Source organism: Protopterus annectens, chromosome 10.part0, assembly GCF_019279795.1.
Source record: "Protopterus annectens isolate FY-2018-M chromosome 10.part0, PAN1.0, whole genome shotgun sequence".
Lineage (NCBI taxonomy): Eukaryota > Metazoa > Chordata > Ceratodontiformes > Protopteridae > Protopterus > Protopterus annectens.
In genome coordinates, this window is record NC_056744.1 from 621526261 (window position 1) to 621551342 (window position 25082).

At 42.6% G+C, this 25082-nt stretch overlaps 1 protein-coding gene across 1 annotated transcript in view; it reads left to right on the forward strand.

The window, feature by feature from the left end:
• The window catches only part of MAGOH (mago homolog, exon junction complex subunit), a 150265-nt gene extending 127846 nt beyond the window's left edge, over positions 1–22419 (forward strand). Inside the window, exon 7 of the mRNA XM_044085445.1 lies at positions 22089–22419. Coding sequence (XP_043941380.1) covers positions 22089–22188 — 100 coding nt within the window. The 3' untranslated portion in view covers positions 22189–22419. The remainder of the gene's footprint in view (positions 1–22088) is intronic.
• Positions 22420–25082: the final 2663 nt, after the last annotated feature.

Consider the following 25082-nt stretch of genomic DNA (forward strand, 5'->3'; position numbering starts at 1 on the left):
AGGCTAATACCCTCTCGGAAGATAATTTTTCCTGGGTGCCAATTTGGACACAAACACCCAGATGGCCTACCTCACGCCAGAGAAGCAGGGGCAACTAATTCAATACTTCAGAACACTAGCAAATTGCACCAGGCTGACTGCAAGGAAAATCCTGCAGGCTCTGGGATTCATGGCATCTTGCATCTTACTAATTCCATGTGCAAAGCTGCATATGAGGAAACTACAATGGTACCTGAAAAACATATGGTCTCAACACAGCCACAGTTTGGAAACAATAATACCACTAATTCCATGTCTGCAAAAGGAATTTCTGTGGTGGGCTCAAGCATGTCAAACAAACACAGGTCTTCCATTCAGCAAGCCTCAAGCAAATCAAGTCATCACAACAGGCCTCGGACTATGCCTGGGGCACATGACAGACCGGTGCATTCAGGGCAAATGGTCCCAAAAGAAAAGCACCTTCACATCAATCAAAAAAATGCTAGCAGTAATAAATGCTATTATAGCTTTCAAGGACCTTCTACAACCAGGTCAACTATTGATAAGAACGGACAACACCACAGTTATGTGGTACATAAACAAGCAGGGTGGAACGCATTCTTACCCCCTATGCAGACTGGCCATGTCACTTTGGAACATGGCCATGGACTTACAAATGGAACTACAAGCACAGTACTTGCCAGGCAAGGAAAACACACTGGCAGACAACCTAAGCAGGAATATGACAGATCCACACGAATGGAAGTTGCATCCAAAAGTTTTTACAGAAATAATCCAAGAATGGGGAAGGCCTGACAGATCTCTTTGCCTCCCACAAAAATCATCAATGGACAAAATTCTGCTCAAGGATCTTCCATACAAAGGCCTGGAGAGTGGACGCTCTCTTTCAGTTGGACATCAATGACAGTTTATGCCTTCCCACCTCTTCCTCTGCTGCCCAAAGTTCTATTGAAGACCAGAGCAGACAGACCAGAGATGATCCTCATTGCTCCGGACTGGCCAAGGCAACACTGGTACCCACTCCTGAGGATCCTGACGCATTCCCCACCATGGACCCTGCCTCTAATGCCTCTTCTGACTCAGCACAGCTTCAAAACTCTTCACAGAAAGCTAAAAACACTCAATCTAGCCGCATGGAAGATTCCTTAGCATCACAGCAGGCCCTACTCTCCAAGGAGGTGCAGGATGTCATTTTGGAGGCCAGAAGGCCCTCAACTAGAAAAGCTTACTCCGCAAAATGGAAACGTTTTTGTGTCTGGAATGAGAAAAAGGGCCAGGATCCTGGAAAACTGAATTTACCTCAAATACTACAATATTTGGCTGAACTGCTAAGCAGTGGACTTTCTTTCTTTCTCCTCCTCCAAAATCCATGCCTCAGCCATTTCTGCAGAATACAACACTGATCCACCTTTATTCTCTCACTCTCTCAAGACAGTTCCTCAGAGGGGCTAAGAATTTAAGACCTCCAAGGAAACAACCAATACCTGCTTGGGATCTTAATTTCATTCTGGAAAAACTGACCTTGCCTCTCTTTGAGCCAGCTGCCTCATCAGATTTGCAATATTTGTCCTGGAAAACAGCTTTCCTTCTGGCTATCACCTCAGCTCGTAGAGTTTCAGAACTACAGGCTCTCATGGCTGTCCAGCCTTTTATCTTCCATCAGGACAGAGTTTCCTTACGAACCAACCCGTCTTTTATGCTTAAAGTGGTATCCAGGGTATCTTTAAATCAGGCCATACATTTACCTACTTTTTATCCTAATCCTCAAAACAAAGGGGAGAGATTACTACATTCCTTGGACATCCACAGACAACTGCGTTATTATTTGGACAGAACAAAGCCTTTCAGAAAATCAGAGCAGGTCTTTGTGGCCTATGTGGTAGGAGCTCAAGGAAAGCCAATTTCCAAACAGACAATCTCAAAATGGATAGCCCACTGCATATGCTTTTGCTATTCCTTTCATGGCAAAACTGTACCTACAGGCATTAGAACTCATTCCACCAGGGTCACAGCCACCTCTGCAGCCTTTCCTCAGAGGAGTTCCTACCAAGGATATTTTGGAAGCAGCCACTTGGAGTTCTGTGCATACCTTCTCCAAGCACTACAACCTAACATTATACTCCAAATCTAGAGCAGGCTTTGCCACTGCAGTCTTGCAGGGCATTTTGGCTCCTCCTAGTTTCAACTAGTGCCTTCCACCCCTTTCTTAGCTTTGGGATTCTACCCATCTGTTATGACTGCAGCTGTATGCACGATGAACATAGTACAGTTTTGTACCTACCATAAATGTAGATGTTCAAGTGCTAATACAGCTGCAGTCCAGGTTTCCCTCCCTCCTTCCCCTCTTGGGACAGGCCTATAGGCTAACACATCCTCATACAACCTGATTGGGGTATTCATTTATGATGTATTTGCTTGCAACTACTGTATTTTGATTATATTGCACTGCATTATTATACAAATTTATGATTTGCCTTCCTCCTGGGGGCACCTGACATCTGGGGCAAGAAAAACTGAAGAAAATGGCGTCGGCTGGTTCCTTTATACCCCTGTCACACTGACGTCAGGGAAGAAGCGACGACAACCGATGCCGGACCTAGACTTTGGAATTCGGCCGACCGAGGACCCGCCTGACGGCAGGAGAACCCATCTGTTATGACTGCAGCTGTATTAGCACTCTAACGTCTACATTTATGGTAGGTACAAAACTGTACTTTCCCAACCATTAAGGAAGGGAAGGAGATCTTTAAACGTGGACTGCCTCCTAATGGCTGTCTCATGGCATTGGCTTTTGTTCTGTTTGTAGAAAAACTCTGAAATGGCAAGTTAATCTATATTCTGTAAGAGCCATGTTGACCAGAGCTGCTTTTATTAGAGAGGTAAGCACTCTGGCCACTTGCGGCAGCCATTGGTCCTTTGTATGCATTTCTGGATACAGTGCAGGTTTCACCACATTTGTCCAACAAGAACTCCTACAGCCTGCTGCTGGACACTGTATTCCCTCCTCCCCCATTGTGAAACTGCTTTGAGAATCTTCCCGGGAGCAGGGGACTACTGCTAGTGCTCTATATGAAATACATAATACCGTAGTGTAACTTACCATAGTAGCAGAAAATGGAGGAGGATCACTGTTGCAGTATATTTCTCTGCCTCTCTCTTCTGGACAGCCTATTGATGGAGTAGTAGTTGCCAGGTTACTCTCTTTTTTATAGCTTCTCCCATGTGCTTTTCCTGGAGGGCTTTTGACTTAAGTAGCTGGTCTGGGTTTTCTGGATGAGCCAGAATTCATCTGGTAGAAGACCACAGGTACAGCATTATTGAGTGGTTATCTTTCTGTCCTACAGGTAGTAAGAGGACTGAAAAAGACATCCTTACTGAGGCTACTCTGGCAGGGCAAGAATTAAAGATGTTGTGGACTGCCATTGTCTTTTATAAAGGGAATATACTGATGTCCCAAGGAGGCGGGCATCTTCCTGTCCTGGGTGAAGGGTATTACAAAGGCCTGGAAGAGTCAGCTGGGTGTTGGGTTGTCTTGTCTGGAAGTTGCAGGCTACTTCAGTGGTGAACCTATTTGAACATCTGTTATACTAAGTTACTTAAACATCTGTGTTTTTCAAACTGTCTTCACCTTAACCATTTTACTTTTAACTAATCCTTTCGTATTGCATGGTATTGTTGAGCGTTTCACTTGATGGTGATTTGCATTGCCTATCTGCCTCACGGTTATGTGTATTAGTTGTATTCTGTTTGCATGTCTCACTGCCAGTAGGTGTGTACAAAGTCTGATTATCATGTAATGTGTGGTTTTAAATATTGTGTGAGTTTTTGCAAAATACTTTGACTTAGTTTTCTTACGTAAATGAACTTTTGCTACCAGACGCATCCTTGTGCTAGATTATAGAAGTACAAAGCTGGATACATGATGTGGTAACTACCACTGCAGAGAGAGGAGAGACTCCCTTTAGCTTTTGAGTTGTGCAGAGTGGGTTTTGAGCGAATCTCTGTCTAATTGATAGTATAAATGCAACTGATTTAGTCCCTTTAAGGATTTGACTGGTGACTCTGTTTTGCATTTAGTTTTCTGGCAAAAGATACCTGAAAGGAGCATTCAAGGATTACCAGTCATGTTTGTTGAGGATTACAGGCTTGATTTTAAAATGAAGGCTACACTAGTTAGTGTGCCATTTTTTTTAACTTGTGTTCATCTCTAATTTGATTTGGCATCTCCAGGTAATGTATTTGTTCTGCCTTTCAGTTAACTTTGTAAAGCTTAATGTAAAGCTTAATGTAAGAAGAGGAAACAAAAACCCAGAATTAAAGTTCTGGAGAAAACTGACAGCCATTTTCTTTTTCATGGACAAAACTCTGTGTACACCCATGTGGGGAACTTTTCACTTCTACTCTCACATTTTTTACTGAGGTCAAAAAGCAGCAAGCAACTTTTCTGGAGATTGGCACTTTTCTTTTCCTTTTGTTGTGGTGGTGGTGGTTCTACATTCATTTTTTTCAGTCTTGCCAGTTAGCTGGCTTCTTTGAGACATTGGCCTCTGGTACAGATTTTTCTTTGGCTTAAGACCATACAAGAGGAAGAAATAAAGTACAAGTCACAACCCCTGAACTTTATAAATAAAAACAACAAATGGACCGCACATCTGTAGAATCTTTGAGTAAGCACTTTTTTCTTGCACTTTGACCTGTCAACTTCATCAGACTAATTTCCAACACTCCAAATGTAATATAAGTGTGCAAGCTCTAGTCTGTGTGTAACATTCTACAGTGCACCTTAACAGTACTTACTAGGTTGCTTTTTAAGACTTCCTTGAAATTAACATGATCGTTTAAGCCGAAATAACTAAAATTAACTAAATTTGCTTTATGTATTCTCTGCAGTCTCCTGGGGAGGTTGTCACAGTTTATAGATTGCTCTTTAGGTGAGAAACGTATTGCAGACAGGAGTTCCCATGTTATTTCCTGCACAGTGCATTCAGATGCAAAAATCTGCCAAAAGGGTAAGAAAAATCTGCTATGGAGTACTTGACTGGCTATGAGAATTAAGCCAACTAGACTCTTAAGAAAGATCTGAACTTAGTGTTGGCAAATGCACTATCGACGTCTCGTCTTCGGCCTGTCTGTTCCTTGAATCCTGTCATCTGACAACTACCTTCATTAAGACTTTTAGCTCCAAAGCTCCTCCTCTATCATAATGCCCTGCAAGCTTACTACTCCCCAGATATCATTTGCTGCAAGCTTACTACTCCCCAGATATCATTTGCTGCTGCTAAGTGCCAAACGTCTCTCCAGTAGTTCTGGCTAAGTGTTTGTTTGATTTATGTCTTATTCTTAAGGTTTTTGCAGTATTCTCACTTCTGTTGGTGTTTTGTAGTAATTTTAGTAGGTTGTTAATGACAAGACAGTTTGTCTGTTTGGGAAAGTTTTGGTTAGTGTTTGTTTTTCCCACCTTTCTAACCCATTGGTGTTTTTGCATGACTGCTTGTATTTGTAAGATTTCCCTTTTCTGATAAGTAATCATAAAACTGGGAGACAAAGTTATTGGCAGTGTGTATTTTGCTACTTCATGTGTGTGCTGTTAAATGATTGGGGTGTGGGCATAAGCTTCCCAACAACCCTCAGGGCTCTCACGACAGGTGTGTGATTTGTTGGGTGTCGCCTGTATTGTTGAATTGTCAGGGCTGTTTTGTCCTTTGGTTCAGTATCCCTTGCTGACAGGAGTGCCAAGCTGGTTATTGAAGTTGCCTGCCTCTCCTGGCTCTTCATTGTCTTCTCCATCATCCTCTAGTAAGAAACTTGAAAAGTAGGAGAAAAGTGGTAAATTTTCAGAGAAACTGAAGGGGTCTTGGAGAGAGAAGGCTTAAGAGAGATGGAGAAAAGGAAGAAACAAGGTTCTACCCCTTTTCTTCCCATGGATCTACTCTGGTGGCTTCTCCTTCCTCTAAGTCAGTGTCTCTTTGCTATTCTGTCATCTTCATATTCAATGGCTTCAGTGGACTGAGGTATCCAGAGCCCATGGCTTTTGACAGCTACTGTTTCAGGCAGAACCTGTTCATCCTTTAACTTTTTAACCCTATTACCCTTTGGAGTCTCCCCTAAGGCAATTTCCTCTTTGGGTCTGTGAATCTCCGTTTAGGACCTAAGAGTTTGCATTCTTTGTGTCCAGACCTGAGGACCCTCGATCTAAGTCTGCAAGGTCTTCGAGGCGTAGTAAACATGTTGATTTGGACCAGCTTTTGAGATCCTTCCTCAAGACGCAGAGGAGGTTGGGGATCATCCCCTTCCCCTCTGCTCTGAGGGAAGAGGGGAATTGATCATTCATTGCGGTCTGTGCAAAGTTTTGTTCACTTGGTTCCATCAGCTTTTTTACTCCTTGGGGAGTTTGAGATTCTTTTCTCCCCTTGAATGCTTCAGTGCTTGATACTTCAGCTCTAGTCTCATCGGACCCAACCCAGTAGGCAATTATGGGAGCTTCTGTAAGATTGGACAATCAGAAGGGTTCTCTCCACCCATCTTGCTTTGGTGTCATTGTTAACGAGAAGCTACTGTCTCGATTTTAAACAGAGTATGTGACACCAGTTCTGGATCTGTCCTGATCCCCATGCCCATCTGGTATGTTTGCTTCCCAAGGCTCCTTCTCCAACTGGCTTTGACAAGCCCCTGCACAGGGACTCCACTTCTGTGTTCCCCTGTATCTGAGCCAGAGACTCAGTCTGTGTAAGAGAAAGCACCTGGAATCCCATCAGGAGACGTTCACCAAAGATATCAAGTTGAAGACCCCTCCCTTTCATCAAAGTCCCAGTGCCAAGGACAGCTCTTTTGGTGACCTAGACGTATTGCGTCACTGTGGGGAATGGACCACTGAAGCACACACCCCTTCCATGCAGGACAACCCACAATGTCTGGACATACCACACCATGAAGGGCAGTAGCAGCCAGACTCTCAAAGCTGTTGTCAAAATGAGTCATCCAGGGGAGTCTAACCAGACTAAAAAAGATCTGGGGTCTGTTCAAGATTTAGTGCCAAAGAACAAGGACCTCTGACCCATTGTGGGCTTAAGCAAACTGAACCTGAGTGTCAAACTGGCCAAATTCCTGATGGTCACCATGCAGTCCATACTCTTTCTCAGCAAGGACAACTGGATCTGCTCTGTGGCGCTTGGATTCTTCCCTACCATATCAAGGTAGCAAGGCAGTCCAGGAGTTACTAAGCTTCTGGCTGGGAGATGGTTCTTTTCTATTTGGTGCCTTACCCTTTAGTCTCACCACAGCTCCCTGGGTGTACACCAAATGCTTGGTGGCAGTAGCAGCCTGGCTCGGGCTGTATGTTTTTCAGATCTCTTTATATCTGCACAACTGGCTCCTCACAGTTGCTTTAAAACCATCATTTGAGGGACTTCTTGCTTAATTGGTATCTATCCTTGGAGAGCAAAGTCAACTTCAACTAATCAAACTTGGACCCTGTTCAGATTTAATCTAATGCCATCTAGTACCACCAATTAGACTGCCATCAAATTGGGTTATAACCCTTTAAGTTCCCTTTATCTCCTACATCTTGTAGGCCTTATGGCTACAGCCATATCCTTAATAACCTTGGCCAGATTCATCATGGATACTACACTGAACTTTGTCCATCCAGCAGTCCTTGGAGTTGCACTTTAGGTCACCAAGTTTCTACAGAAAGCTATCCATTGCAAAGTGACTGATTCTCATTGCTCCCTTCTGGCCATAACAAGTATGATTACCCTTTCTGTGGCCTCACCTTGGGTAGTGGACTTGATTTTGTATCTGATCTTTCACCTGTCTGGTCAGAACCAGAAATTCCTCAAATTGACAGCCTGGTTTCTCCACTTCCAGTAATTCCAACCTTTCCAAGAGAGTTACTCACATCCTTTCGTCTTTTTTCAGAAACCTTCCACTAGAAAAAATGTACTCCAGCAAGTAAGAGTTTTCTTTATGTGGGGGTATTTGAAAGGCCTGGACCCTTTTTCATCTCCCCTAGATGTCCGAGATTTTTTAGCTAGCCTTTTTTTTATTCTGGTTCTAGTTGCTCCTCCATCAAGGGTCAGTTCACAACCATGCCCAACTTTCATATTGGTCAAGGACAAATCCTTTTGGCATCTGTCTGATTAACCAAAGCCTTTCTGAAGGGTTTACAGAGACCTCTGATTAAGGGTCCAGCTGTCCCAACCTCTGCCCAGACCTTCCCATGGTTTTACAAGCTTTGACCTTTTTTTGCTGCTTTTGAGCCTTCCAGTACAGTTTATTTTAAAGATGCTTTCTTGGAAAATTATCTTGGTGTCTTTCAGCTAGGCATTATCCTGTGTTCCTAATTAGTAGGACCAAGTTTCCTTGTACCCTAACTTGTCCTGTCCTTTCTTCCTAAAGTAGCATCAGAGTATAACTTGAGTCACACTCTTCAGCTGCCTGCCTTTCCCAATTTCAATAACAAAGGGAATTGTGTGCTCCATTGTCTAGGTGTACATAGTCAACTCAGATTCTACTTGGACATAACTCTGTTATCTGTGTCCTTTTCTAAGTCTAAATTGGGAAAATGGGTCTCCAAGCTGACATGATGGCTGTCTGATTGCATCTCCTTTGTTTACTGTAACAAAGGTCCAACTCTTTTTTTTTTTTTTTTTTCTGCAAGCTAAGGCACATTGCACTAGGATAGTTGCCACTTCTACAGCCTTTTTTGGCTGTGCCTTTTTGGATGAAATCTGGACAGCAGCAATGCAGTCAAGAACTTTGCTCATTATAAACTAGACATTTTAGTCCAAAGCTAGATCTGCTGTTAGGTCTACTGTGGTGTGGAACATTCTCTCATAGAACTACCCTTTTTGAATGGCTGGGAATCTGTCCCACAGGTTGAGATGGTCTTTAAGACATCAGATACAAAAGTTATGTACTTTGCCATATTGCTAGTTCCGTATTGCCATCATAAAAATCTCTCAACCATCCTATTTGTTTCCATGTCCCAATTGTCGTCGTAGTATACATCTCTTGGGAGGCGTTGTGTACTATCCCGAGGGCTTGCTGGGATATTGTAGTCTGTCATTGAAGGCCTGTTTGCCCTTTTGTATTGTGGGTTTGTGTGCATAAGGGGCAAATTCAATCTGAAGAGTAAGTAGGCTTTTGCAGGGCGTTATGGGAGAGAAGGCAGAGGTTTGAGCTGAAAGTCTTGCTGTAGCCAGTGTTTGATCAGATGAACCCAGAGTTTGACATGGAAGAAGAGAGCACTGAGCATTATCGTAAGTCCATAGCTTTGGTGTTTATACCACCAGCACCCATGCATCCTTGTGGAAGGGCTGCTGCTAGAGCTCTGGGGGATGGAAAGGTTCTGATAGTCAAGCTGACCATGACCAATCTGGCTACCTGCATATATGATATCCCAAAAGTGAGGATTATGGGAATGAATCTACTTAACCATCTACGTTTATAGTAAGTTTCTAGCACCGCTGGACTTTCTACGGATTTCCTTTCAACTTTCCCTTTATGCTGATTTTTGCGGTATTTACGGTGCAGTTGAAGTAGGAGAGCCACTTTTCAAACTTCTGCCAGTGAACAGTTGTTAAAAGTGGAGTCCCCCTGCATTGAAGTATTCAAAATTGTAAGGTGACAGTCCTCTGGTTTTGGTACAGCTCTTACTCATTAGGCCCTTTTACCATGTGTGCTGGTGTCCATTGGTGGTCGGCTTGCATTCATTTTCTTGGGGGAACTCTTACACAAGTAAGGTTTGAACATCAGGCCAGACTTTCAGAACTGAGCACCCATCCCCTTTAACTGGGCTGATATCATCTTTGAGTGATGTGCCACTTTTATATTTTATATTTAGGGACATCTTCAACCATCCTGCATTCTTGTCACATTCATTGCATGCATAGTGGACCATTCTGGGAGAGCATTCAGTTGTCATTGGGGCAAGCCACAACTTTAGCAAGTTTTGTAAGTACCACGTTGAACTCGTATGTTTGCATTTTGTAATGCTTGCTAAATTCTTTAGAACAAAAGCTGTAAACATTTGAGTGGCGTCTTCCCCACACAGAGGTGTTGGGCATGCAGTCAACTCTCGAGAGGCAGATGCACTTGTAAAAAGCAAATATTGCTTAAAGGCTGAGTCTGTCAATGTATACTAAGGGTTGGAGCATGATAAGTAAGGGAAGGATGGTTTACCCTTTTCCATTGTTGAGGAAAGTGTCTGAATGTTTACAAAGTTTGAATGCAGGGACAGTCCTCCCTCAGGTTCCCAAGACTCTATTAGCTGCTCCCAAACTAGAGACCATCTCAGAGTCTTGGACTTCTGCAAAGCCTAAGCTACCTCTTGGTGGGTTTCCAGACACTAGCTTGACCACACAACAGAATAGGCTGAGCTAGCACAGGAATTTTTTGGAAAGTTTCTTCAGTGTGTCCAGCTTTATCAGGTAAGCCCTCTACATCTGGAGTTAGGCTTTCCAGAGGAAAAGGGGTGACTTCATTAGTGAGACATACTAACTTCAGACTCTGAGTATTATGGGTAGTGTCTAGACTCAAGATTTCAGATGTTCATCGTGTCTCACTGTTGCAGTCATTACTATTGGGTTATCCTGCTGGCAGGCTACCCACAGTCAGTCTGAATTCCAAAGTCTGGGTCCGGCGTCTGCTGCTGTCACCTCCTCCCTGATGTCAGTGCGCCAGGGGTATAGTAGATGCAGCCGACGCCATTTTCTTCAGTCTTTCTTGCCATGCGGTGCCCGAAGCAAAAGCAGTTCGCAAGTGCCGGATCGGCCGACTCCTGAGATTTTCAAGTTCGAATTTCAGATCCGAAGTCTTCATTAAAAGCCAAGTACCCCATTGTGGAAACTTTTTTCTTGCTCCAGACCGATGTCAGAAAAAGTTAACAATTGTATTTCTTCTGGGAAGCAAATACCTCTTAAGGATTTTCATTCTTACTATATTCCTTGCCTAGGCCCTGACCACGATGTTGCTAGTTGTCGGTTTTGTGCTAGATTTAACCAACGCACTATTAAGCGTCTGTACGATTTTGCTTTTCATTACTTTGGAAGAAGATTTAATTATATAATGCCGTCAGAACAGCCGACTACCGGAGTTTACAAAAAACTCAAAAAGAGAAGGACAGGCATCCGAGGTCCAAAACCGACGAGGCTTCTTCTAGGCCATTCGCCGGTTCTCAGTGAGGTGCTTTCGCAGCCCCCGACAGCCGCTACTTTAGAGCTGCAGGCTGATACCGACTCCCACATGGAGTCAACCAGGCCTACAGAAACTCAAGGTATTGGACTTTCGGAAACCATTCCCTCAGATGGGTTCAGAGCCGCTGAGCAGGCATCGGCTTCTGAGGGCATTTTCAGACCTACACAATTATATGTTAAAACTACTTCAGCTTCAAAGGCAAAGACTAAAACAGCTTTAAAGACAAAAGAAACCAGTACAACAGCCCCATGGACAGGCCTCCATGCCTAAAAAACAGATGCTGAAAATGGCCGAAGACCTGATTACTTTGATCAGGGGTTCTCATCCCCCTCCTGACAAGAGGTAGAATATGAATCTTCAGATCAGGTTTCCATTTCATCTGATTCCTCTTCTGATCAGGAATACTCTCTTCCTCCTCATGAGGATTCTGATGCTGAAGAATCTATCTCCTCAGCTTTTCCTCCTGAGGATTATTCTTTTGGGGAAACAAACACTGCATACCATGAGGGAGCATTTCCACTGGGAGAGCCAAGATTATTCAGAATCTAAGAAAAGGCTCAGATTTTCTTTTACTGCCTCAGCACAGGCCCCTGGCTATTCCACCTGTGCTAGACATTGTAGATGTTTTTTCAGAGTCCAGTCTGACTCCTGACTCCTTACCCTCCAGCTCCTGTTAAGCCAGACAGACACTACAGGGTTCCAGACTCCCACAAGTTTCTTTTTAAAAACCCTGCTGCCGACCCAGAAACTCTCTCAGGGTCCCAAGGGGGTCAAGGCTTCCACTGCAAAAAAACCCTACCCCCTCTGACAGAGATTCCAGGGCACTGGACAGATGGGGAAAAAAGATTTACACTTCTGCTACCTTGGCTATAAGGGCTTTAAATTGTCAGTTTCATATGCTTAAATATCAGCAATACATTGTCACTGGTTAAACAGCAAATGTTGTCAAATTCTGATTATGCAGAAAATAGAGATGCAGGATTTATTGCATGCAGCTGAACAAGTTGGGAAGCATACTTTACAGTGTGGTTTTGATTCTTTGGAGGCCTCCTGTAGAGCCGCTGTTACGGGTTCTGTTATTAGGAGGCATGCTTGGTTAAAGGAACAGAATCTGCCTGATCATGTTAAAGCAAAATTATTAGATGCTCCATTACAGCATGATACCTTGTTTGGTGTTAAAGCAGAAGAGGTAGTGAAGAAAATGGAGGACAAAGCCAAATCTAGGCAAACAGTCAAGGATTTCTTACAGGTACAGCCTCCAAGATTTAGCAGACACTGGCCTACAAAGAATTAGTCCTTTCCAGTGTCAGACAGGCCACAAAGAGGCAGATACAGACGCCCTAGAGGCAGATCCCAGCCCCAAGGCTCATACAGGTCTAAACAGTGGGGCGCTTCTACCTCCAAAAGTGGAGAAAACTAATCACAGCCATACAGAAAGCAGTCCCAATGACTTCCCCCTGCCAGCGCCAAGCACTTATCTTCTGGCAGCTCCTTTAGGGGGGAAAACTAGCACTTTTTTCTCAAAACTGGCTCCTAATCACCCAGGACAAATGGGACTTGAACGTAGTGTCACAAGGTTACAGGTTCCACTTTCACACCCTGCCAAGGGCAAACGGTATGCCAGACCTGCCAAAAATAAATGGGCAGAGGCACAAAAACAAGTTTCATCCCTCATGGACATGAGGGCCATTCAACAAGCACCACAGCAAGAGCAGGGACAAGGATTTTATTAAAGACTTTTCTTGGTGCCCAGGAAGGACAAAGCCTGGAGGCCAATACTGGACCTGTCTATACTAAACACATACCTGGATATTCAAAATGTTGACTCTACAGCAGCTTCTGGCCATGCTGGGCAAGAAGGCTTGGCTTGTAACTTTAGACCTGAAAGAGGCATACCTGCATGTCCCAATCAGATAATCATGCAGAAGATACCTCAGATTCATAGCTGGCTCAATGCACTACCAATTCTCTGCACTGCCCTTTAGCTTACCTGCTGCGCCCAGGGTCTTCACAAAATGCCTGGCACCAGTAATTGCATTTTGCAGACAAAGAGGAATACAAATATATCCTTACTTGGACGACTGCCTTATTCAAGCATAGAACAAGGACATACTACTATAGCATCTGGCGTTTGTAAAAAGATTATTAACATGCCTAGGGTACACAGTAAATGAAAATAAATCAAAACCGTGCCCTCTCGAGAGATAATATTCCTGGGTGCAAGCTTAAATACAACTGCCCAGATGGCTTATCTCACGCCAGACAAACAAAGGCAACTGACTACTTATTTCAAAAAATTGGCAACAAACACCCAGTTAACTGCAAGAAAAATTCTGCAGGCTTTGGGCTTCATGGCATCCTGCTTTCTGCTAATTCCATATGCAAGACTGCATTTGAGGAAACTACAATGGTATCTGAAAAGTGTTTGGACTCAATATTGCCACAGCCTGGAAACAATTGCACTCATTCCCTGCCTGCAACCTGGAAACAATTACACTCATTCCCTGCCTGCAACAGGAGTTTTGATGGTGGGCAAAGGCCTGTCACCACAAGGGGCAGCCATTCACCATACCCCCAGCCAGGCAGACCTTGACAACAGATGCATCGGATTATGCTTGGGGGGCCCACATGGCAGGAAGATGTATTCAGGGCTCATGGTCCGCAATCCAAATGCATCTACATATCGGTCAAAAAGAGATGCTAGCTGTTCAAAATGCCCTGACAGCCTTCAAAGACCTACTTCATCCAGGACAACTACTGATAAAGACGGACCATACTAGTCATGTGGTACATAAATAAGCAGGAAGGCACACATTCCTACCCCCTTTGCAGACTAGCCATGACTTTGTGGGACACAGCATTGACTTACCAAGTACATCTGCAAGCACAATTCCTGCCAGGAAAAATAAATACTCTGGCAGACGAACTAAGCAGAAACCCCATAGATCCCCACGAGTGGAAATTGGATCCACAAATCTTCAACATGATAACAAGGAATTGGGGATGCCCGGACATGGACCTATTTGCCTCCCCTCACAACTGCCAACTACAGAGATTCTGCACAAGGACTTATCACAGGCAAGCATGGAAGGTGGATGCTCTGTCTTTCAGCTGGAAAAACTTAACAGTATATGCCTTTCCCCCACTGCCTCTCCTCCCCAAGGTACTCCTAAAGGTCAGACGAGAAGCCAAAAATGATACTGATCGCCCCAGACTGGCCCCGCCAGCACTGGTACCCAATCCTAAGGAACTTGGTTCAATGCCCAGCATGGACATTACCCCAAATTCCTCACTTACTGACCCAACAAAAATCAGATCCTACACAGCCAACTCGGGACCTTAAATCTGGCAGCATGGCAGATAATGTAGCTTTTCAAAACTCACCTCTCTAAAGCGGTGATGGATGTTATCTTGGAGGCCAGGTGGCCCAGTACCAGAAAATCTTATGCAGAAAAATGGAAGAGATTCTGTGCTTGGAACCAGGCACAAGGAATTGACATGATTGTTCCAAATATCCCGCAGATTTTGCAATATTTAACTGAGATGCTGGACAAAGGCCTTTCCTTTTCATCAGTTAAGATTCATGCCTCTGCCATTTCAGCTCATTACAATACAGAGCCACCTATTTTTTCTCATCCTTTATTAAGGCAGCACCTCAGAGGAGCCAAAAACTTACGGCCTCCAAGGAGATCACTAATACCTGCATGGGACCTCAATTTATGTCTTGGAAAAACTCACTCTGCCTCCTTTTGAGCCAGCCGCTACAGCTGATATAAAATTTTTATCATGGAAAACAGCTCTGCTCCTAGCAATAACCTCTGCAAGATGAGTTACAGGCACTCATGGCTGTGGAACCTTTTATCATTTTCCATCCAGATAGGGTTTCTCTAAGGACAAACCCCACATTTATGCCTAAGGTAGTGTCCAGTGTGGCCCTCAACCAAACAATCCATTTGCCTACTTTTTATCCAAACCCACAGAATAAGGGTGAGAAACTTCTGCATTCTTTGGACATACACAGGCAACTGCACCTCTACTTAGGCAGAACCAAAGCTTTCAGAAAGACTGAGCAATTACTGGTAGCATATGCTGCAGGATCACAAGGTAAGGCCATCTCAAAGCAGACAGTTTCAAAGTGGATAGGTCACTGCATTCGTTTATGCTATTCTCAACATGGCAAATCAGTGCCTAAGGGCATTAGGCCACATTCAACCAGAGCAGCAGCCTTCCTCAGAGGAGTGCCAACCAAAGACATTTTAGAGGCTGCAACCAGGAGTTTAGTGCACACTTTTACAAAGCGCTACCACTTACCACTCTACTCCAAATCCAGGGCAGGCTTTGCCATTGCAGTCCTGCAGGGCCTTATAGCCGCTCCTAATTCTATTTAGTTCCAGCCTCCCAACCTTAGCTTTGGGTTTCAACCCAATTGTAATGACTGCAACAGTGAAGACACTATGAACATAGTACAGTTGTGTACCTACTATAAATGTAGATGCTCGAGTGTATTCACTGTTGCAGCCCAGGTTACCCACCCACCATCCCCCTTATCTTTGCTGGACCGTATCTGTACTTCTCTATTCTTTACAAACCTATGTGGTGTATTTGCTTGTAGATGAAGGAAACTTGTTACTTGGGTGCATGCATGCTTTATATACCTATTTTAAGCCTACCCTTTTGGGGGCACCTGACATCTGGGGCAAGAAAAACTGAAGAAAATGGCGTCTGCTGCATCTTTTATACCCCTGGCGTACTGACGTCAGGGAGGAGGTGACAGCAGTCGACGCCGGACCTAGACTTTGGAATTCAGGCGGACTGCGGGCTGCCTGCCAGCAGGATAACCCAATTGTAATGACTGCAACAGTGAATACACTCAAAACATCTACATTTATGGTAGGTACATAACTGTACTTTCTCCTTTGTCTTGTGACACAGATGGTAGGGACACTTTGGCCTCTAACTTTCCACCATAGGACCTAACCTTCTGAGAGGGTATTTCCACTGGCAAGAACATGAAGCCTCAGCCACACAGAAAAGGGCCATGGAACATTACTTTGGCCCTCCAAAGTCAGTAGCTGTTTAGTCCAGGAGGTCAACTTGCATGTATTTGAAACAGCTAGCCTAGAACCAGGCCCTCTAAGAGACCTGGTTGGTTTTACTGAGTTCAGGCTTCTCCTATTCCATTGTAAAAAGTGTTGCAGAGATCCACATGCAGAGTCCCTGGAATGTACCAAAGGAGCTAGACTGGCTTCAAGGAACAGTAAACTTCCAGTTGAGGAGAGTTGACTGATGAATAGGTATGCAAAAAAAATATGCTTTAGCAACTATGGCCTTCAGGATTCTTAGTTGCCAAACATACATTCTTAAATTTCAATATATCCTCTAGCAGCAGTTGGGAATTTGTGGAGGAGTGCAGGAGAAAAGTAGGAATGAGTCCTTGCTCCAGCAAGTTAAGACTACCTTGCATTTGGAAAAACATGCTGTAAAATGTGGGTATGGTGCTGTCAATGCAGCATCTGAGGCTATCGCTAGAAGGTCAGTCATTAAGACATTTTTGGCAGAGGAGACAGTTTTCCCTCTAAAAGGGAAGGTGCGGGTGCTCAGTGCTTCCATGAATAGCAGTCTTTGGACCACAGGCATTCACTGCAGTTAAAAAGAACTGGAAGGTAAGGGAATGTCCATGCAATCTATCAAACGTTCCATCCTCTGTTAAAGAATACAACAGGAATTACCCATCTAAAGAGGGGCCCTTGTACCAAAGCTTGAAACAAGCAATAGGAAAGCAACGAAAAAGGAAAAATGGTGTACCAAAACAGACATTTTGTAAAAAGACTTAAGGGAGCCCCATTCCTTCAAGGAAAGGCCATGCAATGCCTGTACAGACTAGGGTTCACCCTTTAACTGCAGAAGTGAAACTTTTCCCCAGCTAAACGACAGTATTCCTAGGTGCTTGAGAGACTGACAACTGCATGGCATTCCTACCATGAAGAAAGTTGAATTTTGGACTGACCCCCCCCCCCCCCCAGAATGTAGAAGTCAGGGTCTATGGACAAACAGACATGTTCTCAATACTCCTCTACCTTCAAGTCTGTCTCCCTGCCCAGTGAGCTCATCTGTTCTTCTGAGTGCTCAAATTGCACATTGTTTTTTCTTTGTTCAGCAGCGATGTGGGTTGAGCGTCAGGAGTGCTACCATCATCCTGGGGGGGGGGGGTGGTAGCCCTGTTTCCCCTCCTCTGCATGTCTAGTGTTTATGCTGTGACTGGTATAAAACTCCTTCCCGGGACCAAGAGACATGCCCAGTAAGCAATCTACCTCCCCAGCCTGTTTTTCTCTGAGCTCTAGCATTCACCCATGCTCCACTAGAGAGATATTTGCATGTCCCTCCCTCTCAGGATTGGAAAACCCCATCCAGTCTGCTCAGTCAGGTCCCTGTTCAAACTTGGGTCGTCTAGCTCAGTCAGGGCTTTACCCTTCTGTGCCACAAGAATAGTGGAAATTCTGTTTTTTAAGCCACTAGGTTTCTGCTGTTATGGTCCCATTAACCAAACCGTACATGAAGTTGCAGGCCTCCTGAGATGGTGATTCATATTGCCAATTTTATTTATCTAGGGTGGAACACTGATCATAGTGGATACCACTTCAGGTTCAGTGTGGAACAGTAAATAAGCATTGTTCACTGTCTGCTTTTATTTATAGTGTACACTTTTTAGTGTAACACAGGCAAGTGTATGACTTAAATGCTTTTTTAGACCACCTTAGTCATTGACCATACAGTTGGACTGGTGGTTCAGTCAGATTCACAGAAAATAGGGTACACCTTTCAAGCGGACCATCCCAACTGGATCCTTACCACTTACCACAGATGCCTCAGATCATGCCTTTATTTCCAATTTAAGCTAATTCTCCTTCTGTTCTAATCTTCTGTTTTGGTAGAGTATTGCTTTGATATCCCTTGAATAGTTGGATCTATTCCATGGAGTCTTTCTGCATCTCTTGTTAAGAACTCTTGTGTAGGTTTCTTTAACTTAAACTTTCAGGTTCTGCTGTGGTGGCATTGATGGATAGGTTTCTTGAGTCTGAAATTTCTTCTGCCAGAAGCACACTTGCATTAGAAACTTTTTGGCCTACTTAACTTTGTATAGTCATGATTTTTGTAAAAAGATATTCTCTGAATATCAGTTGCTTGTGATTACTTGTGTTCTAACCAAGCAAGTAGTGCTGACGACATAAGATTTTTAATAGGTAGCTCAGGCCAGCCGACGGATAGTCTGCTTTCTCTATCTTTTGTTAGAAGAAATGAAGCTAAGAAGGTCCATTTTCACTGGCTTCATGTCACAACTTCAAGACAATGAATGGTAAACTCAAAGTACTTAAAATTCCAATTCTGCCTTTAAAACAGTGAAATTACAAAATTGCTGTTCAGGAGTTTAGGATTTGGTATATAGTCCTACACTTCCTACTGAGCCTCTAGGGTCACAGATGCCGTCCTTGATATTACAGCAGGAATCCATTCAGAGTTATGATGCTCCTTTGTGTGTTTTGTATGTGCTAAGTACTACTTAAATTGTTACCTGTTCCTGAAGAATTTTTCTGTCTTAGATGTTCCTCATCCATTTCTAAGGTTAGTGCTTCCTTATAAGAGATCCATTCAGCTGCAGTTTAGTTGCATTTATCTTACAAGGCTTTGTCAGTAGATCAATGCATCTCTAAGTCTTCTTTTGGGGCCATTGTTATGAGGTGTAAAGTTTCCATAGGGCAGCCACCCAGCTGAGTAAGCTGGAGACTCTCTTCTTGTCAAGAGTTCTGCTCTAAAACGCACAAAACACACAAGAATTTGTGTTGCAGCATAGTTTGCAGCATGCCAGCAAACAGATTTTGCAGTCCGTCATGAATGAATAGTGTTAAAGTTTTGTACCATCTGCACATATGCTTCTTGATAAATTGATCATATGGCAAGTAACTGAAAATACTGCTGCTGAACATATTGAGTCAAAGAAACGCATTCTAGGCACATAGAGCCAAAGTGGAGAAGACCATATAACTTAAGATTGGTTTCGATAACTGAGAACAATCTAGAACAGGGGTAAATTCCAAATGTACTGTAAAATGGAGCAACCTGATACTTTCCCTGATGTAACTCGTTATGTAAGTGCATTTCTTGAGCACTGAGTTTCAGATGTTTTCTGGGCACAGGGAATACATTCATTTCTTTTGTACTGTAGAGACTGAAGCCCCCTCATGTTATGAGAGGGGAGTCTGTACTCTTGACTTTGTAAGGAAGGTTCCCACAGCAAGTTCAGACACCAGTTTAGTTTTGTACTGCGTGAAACCTGATTGAGCACAAGTTTGTTTAAAGTGTTACATGTAAAAGTGTGTGCATATGTACAGAATGTTGGAGGTTGCATGTCTCAAAATATTTTGTAGCAAAATGTGCACATCTCCCAGGGCACATGTATGTATGGCTGTACAACTCACAAGCATACAGCAATCAAAATGTTTTCCTCTCTGTACCCCCACATTCCCATTACTTTATTCTCATTCCAGGGTTAATGGGCTTCAGAAAAAAGCAGTACCTGTTTAAGTCTTGCTGTTTCTGTGAGGCTGTATGCAACACCAGAGACTTCTAGCATTAACAAATGGCTTCTGTTTAGCGCAAGCAGCAGTATATGGACAATTGGGATACAAGCAGTCTCATATAAAGCAATTGACTGTAAGCTCTCTGGTAAGTTTGTCTGAGATGCTTACCTCTCAACTCACAAGACCTTAAGGTTTCACTTTTTTTTTTTTTTTTTTTTGTTCCAAAAATACATGTCTTTAAGTGAGTCAGAGTAGTAATTAAAAATTGTCCCCGATTTCTAGGCCTTTGACACCCCCCTTGTTTTGTTTTGACCAGAATTATTAAATTTGGGAGTATTAAAGATTGTAGTCTTGGTGCTGAGGTATTAAAAGATTGTTGGTCTTGATCCAGAAGTGGTACACATTATACTGTAACCCTATTTCACCATGTATACATTCACTTGGCAACAAAAGTAGTAGGCATCTGAAGGATCAGCAGCATAACATTAATGATAATGTGACTAGCATAGCAGGGGTTCAAGACTGATCTTTGGTACACAGTAAATGGGTACATAAAAAGATGGGAATTCCCTTTATCATAACTCTGCAAGCTCACTCTCAGTTGGGTAGCTGTAGAATTATCAGCCTTATTGTAATATAGATCTTCATATTCGGTAATAAGGGAGTGAACCACAAAAATCTGAGGCCTTTGGTGGATCCACAAGTTTGTCTTTGACTAAATCAGCCGTGCTTTCACTTAAGAGGTACTTGCAAGCAAAGTCTCTGGTAGCTGTTTTAAAATCCTCTAACTTGGAGAGAATGTACAGGTCAGATTTCCAAATTTTTGAAAGTGTGCATAACTTGGAGACTGGCAGAACTGGAGAACAATTTCAACGTTTTTGAAATTGATCATTGAATAGTTAAATCATAAATATGTATGCCAAAATAGATGTATTACCTTCAGCTGCTGGAGTTTAGGAAGTACTGCATCAGATTCCCAGAGTTCCTTAAAAAGGGCAAATGGTCAAAACATTTGCTATATATACAATACAGTAGGCGCTTTTACTTTCTTGTCTGCACCAAGGGCAAATTATTGGATTCTGAAGTATTTTAGATTTTCTGTGCGTGGTATTTTTGAGCCCTTTCCTCTTTTCATACTGGTTTCAAATATGAATGAATTATGTTTAAGCCAGGTGGATTGCTGGTACTGCAGGTGACTGTCTTTTAAACAGTTTTTTTTCTTGCAGAGTTAGCAGGTTTGATTATTTAATAACTGCCACAACTAATGATATGCTGATCTGAGTAAAACCTTTGTACTTTGCTTATAGTAGAAAATTGCTGTCAGTTACATAAATTCACATTTCCAGAAAAAGTGGTACAGCTGTCACTAGTGGTTAATCCCAGTAGAATGAACAACAAACAGGCAAAACTCCACAACGTCCGGCACTTTAATAAAAAAAAATTGGAGTTTTGCCTTTTTTTGTTTAAGGTGACTTATTTTGTACTTCTCCATTTTGCCACTCTGTTTACCTTATTTGTAGACCAATCTCATTAGAACACAGAAGCTTCTTTCACATTGAAGACCACTAAGAGGCTGACTGCATTAATAGAGGAATCGACATAGGTGTGCATTAATAGAGGAATAGACATTGGTGAGAAAATCAGATCAGCAGTAAGAGAAATGGTTTTAAAAAAATCCCTTATGTTGACCAATACAGCGCTTTTGTTGAAGACTTAACATAAATAATTTTGTATAAATGATGGAAAAAGGATGTCTACATTGTTAGATTAGTTTCTGGAAGAATGGGGTAGTTTATGGAAGAAAAGTTTAATTGAAAGGGAGAAAGGTTGAATGCCAGAGGACGAACTATAAATGTTGATTTAGAATTTGTAAAGAATGCAACATCGGGTATTGTAAAATAAGGTTGGAAGACGCGGGGATTAATGCAAAAATAAATGGTGGTGTCCCATTTGAAGGAGTAATTGTGGTGGGTAAAGTATAGGGCTGATAAGGCAACAGAGAGAGTATGTGTGCAGGTAAGGAAGAGATGCGGGGTTACTTACACTTGGGACTGAAAAAGGAGGAACCAGTGAAAGGGGTCTGAAAGAGGCAGGTCAAAGCATGGTTGTATTATGGAGAGAATGATGAAGCAGAGGAAATTGGAAAGGATTCCATGATTTTTTAAGAATGGAGTGATGTGAAGAAAAATGCATTGTTGTGAGGTTAACCTTTTGAAAGTAACTGCAGTCATAGTGGTAGTTTAAAAATTGCTTAAGATTTTGTGTAGGAGTGGAAAATGGGATCTATACTAATATCATGTTTTCTTTCCTTTACAGGGACCCAGAAGGCCTGCGTGTATTCTACTACCTTGTTCAGGATCTTAAATGTTTAGTCTTTAGCCTCATCGGGTTGCACTTCAAGATCAAGCCAATTTAGAGTTTGTTTTGTTCTGTTGTCAAGTCTTGCCTGTGACGAGTTTTTGGAATCGATTGTGGGTGAATGCAAGGGCCAAAATTTGTGGCTCTGTTATCAAATGATTACTGAACAGGAACAACATTGTTTGATAAAAGGGCCCAGTGACTGTGCTGTTTTTGTTTTTTTTTTATTAAATCTGTTTGTAGTAATAAGTCAGATATTGTTTTATAATAAAATATTCATGAAATACAACTTATTTGTAGTGTAGTTCATTCACACCAGATACATATTGATGTCAACCGTATGCAAATGCTTAAGTTTGAGAAGTTTCACCACTCGGAGCTCAGCTCACTTGCAGTAATGGTGGGAGTCAGACAGTTTTAAAACCTATCCAGAGTTTGAGGACTCTTCATTTAACTGGTGTTTGGCATGTGTAGTACTACATCATATTACTTCAGTATACATTTTGATAGGGAATGTAGTTTTGGATGGGGGTATTAATGGATAAGAAAAATATTGTCAGTTTCTATTCTCCTGGTCCCTGCACAGTTGTCAGCATATGACTATGGTTTGTGGCTTAATGGTGATAGGTGATTTTGTTAGTCATGGCCTGGTACCAGTGATGTTTTCTTGTGTAATGCTTTTCAAATATTTCAAGGTCTTGCTTGCCTGTTATGAGATTTTGGTTAAATACACCACTGTCTCATTGTCCATGCTTTCTTAATGATTTTTGTGAAAATCGTAAAAAAAAATTTAACTTCATTTGTTTTAGTACTTTCTTGCATTGCCATCATGCCTTTCGGGGTCTTTATTAGGGTAGGCATTTTTTTTTCTTCACACGGTGCTGCTTGTCTCTGCATATACGATGGCATATTGGCTTGGCCAGATAACCCATTTTCTCCTTGATAGATGCTAACTGCTGTTCGTCTTTTCCTTCCATTTTTTGTTGTATACAATGTTGCCCCTTTAACTTCATGTAGGCTGTGAAATTTGTTACCTTTTTTGGACTGCAGTGCTTTAAGATCATAAGAATTCACCTTGTCTTTTTACGCGTTTGTATAGCTTTTAATTGTTGGAAGTGTAACTGACTTGTTAATTGATTTTTATTTATTGGCTAGGAACAAACTTTTATGCATATACAGTGGACATACATGTACACACCCCTTTTAAAATGCCAGGTTTTTGTGATATAAAAAAAAGAGACCATAAATCATTTCAAAACCTTTCCCACCTTTAATGTGACCTGTAACCTGTACAGTTCAGTTGAAAAACAAACACCTGTTGTGGGAAAAAATATAAAAAAAATAAAAAATGTACAATAAGCTTGTTGCTAAGACATGGTTTTCAGATGTTGACATGTTCTGTGCTGGTCCTGACCCAAAATAGTTCCAACCTGTCCTGCAGTTGGTTTAATTAGTGTTATAATAGTAAGAATAATCTGATTAAAAAAATAAAGGAAAAAACTGATGTGAAAAATCTGAGAATGGCAGATATCCTTCTATTCTATGTTGCAGTATTCTTAGTGTAGGATTCCCTGCCTCAGGCGAGCCGAACGTTGGCTGCTATACAAAAGCTTAAGCCTGATTGCTGTAGGTGTGTGGGATGTCAAACATAGGGCCATAAATCAGGGACCTTAAATGTGACGTCTGCATGTGCCAACCTCAGACCTTTTCAGCCACTGATGACGTCTCATTGTTTGTTTTGCTCCTATACTCAAATACTTCTAAAAAGCTAAGTACCCCATTGGGGAACTTTTTCACCTCTCCTGCTCGAGCTTGGTTAGCTGTAGTTATTATTAGCAGATGTCAGCTAAGAAGGGCAAATGCCGTTGCGGGTGTCAGATACCCCATAAAGATACGCATGACCGTTGCGTCTTTTGTCTAGGGAAGGAACACTACCATACAGCTTGTTCCATTTGCCAATCTTTTGTTTCAAAGACCCTTTGTAGCAGTCTGGTTAATTTATACTTAGAGAACCAAAGACTCAAAAAAAACTTGCGCCCAGGATGGATCCCGAATCGGCTGATTATCTTCGTGTTTCACTGTTGCAGTCATTACATTTGGGTTATCTGCTTGCAGATAGCCCTCAGCCGGCCTAATTATCAAAGTCTTGTATCCTGTGTCTGTTGCTGTCTCTCCTTCCATGAAGTCAGGTAGTCAGGGGTATAAAGCATGCAGCCGACATCATTACATCAGTCTTTCTTGCCGTGCGGTGCCCGAAGCAGATGTTCATCGTGTTTCACTGTTGCAGTCATGACTGTAAGGTTCTCCCCTGCCGGCAGGCAGTCCTCTGTCAGCCAGAATCCCAAAGTCTGGGTCCGGCATCGGCTGTTCAACCATGCTCCCTGACGTCAGAACGCCAGGAGTACAAAGCTGACAGCCGACGCCATGTTCTCCAGTCTTTCTTGCCGTGCAGTGATAGCAGTTCGCAAGTGCCGGTCGGCTGACTCCTGACTATCTTTTCTGAACAAACTTCAGTCCGAAGACTTTCTTCTCCTACTCAAAGCTAAGTACCCCGTTGGGGAAACTTTTTTCTTGCTCCAGTCCGATGTCAGAAAAAGTTAATAATTGTATTTCATGTGGGAAGCAAATACCTCATAAGGATTTTCATTCGTACTGTATTCCTTGCTTAGACGCTGACCACGACGTAGCTAGTTGTCGGTTTTGTGCTAGATTCAATCAACGTACAGTTAAACGAAGGTACGATTTTGCATTTCATTACTTCGGTAGGTGTTTTAATTACAAAATGTCGTCTGATACGGTTCCGGCTACCGGAGTTCACAAACGACGCAAGGACAAAGATAGGCCTCCAAGGTCCAAATCTGACGATACCGCACAAGCAGAGCCAGCTTCAGGTTCGGCTGTCATCAGTGAGGCGCATTTGCAGCTCCTGTCGTCTGCCATTTCGGAACCGTT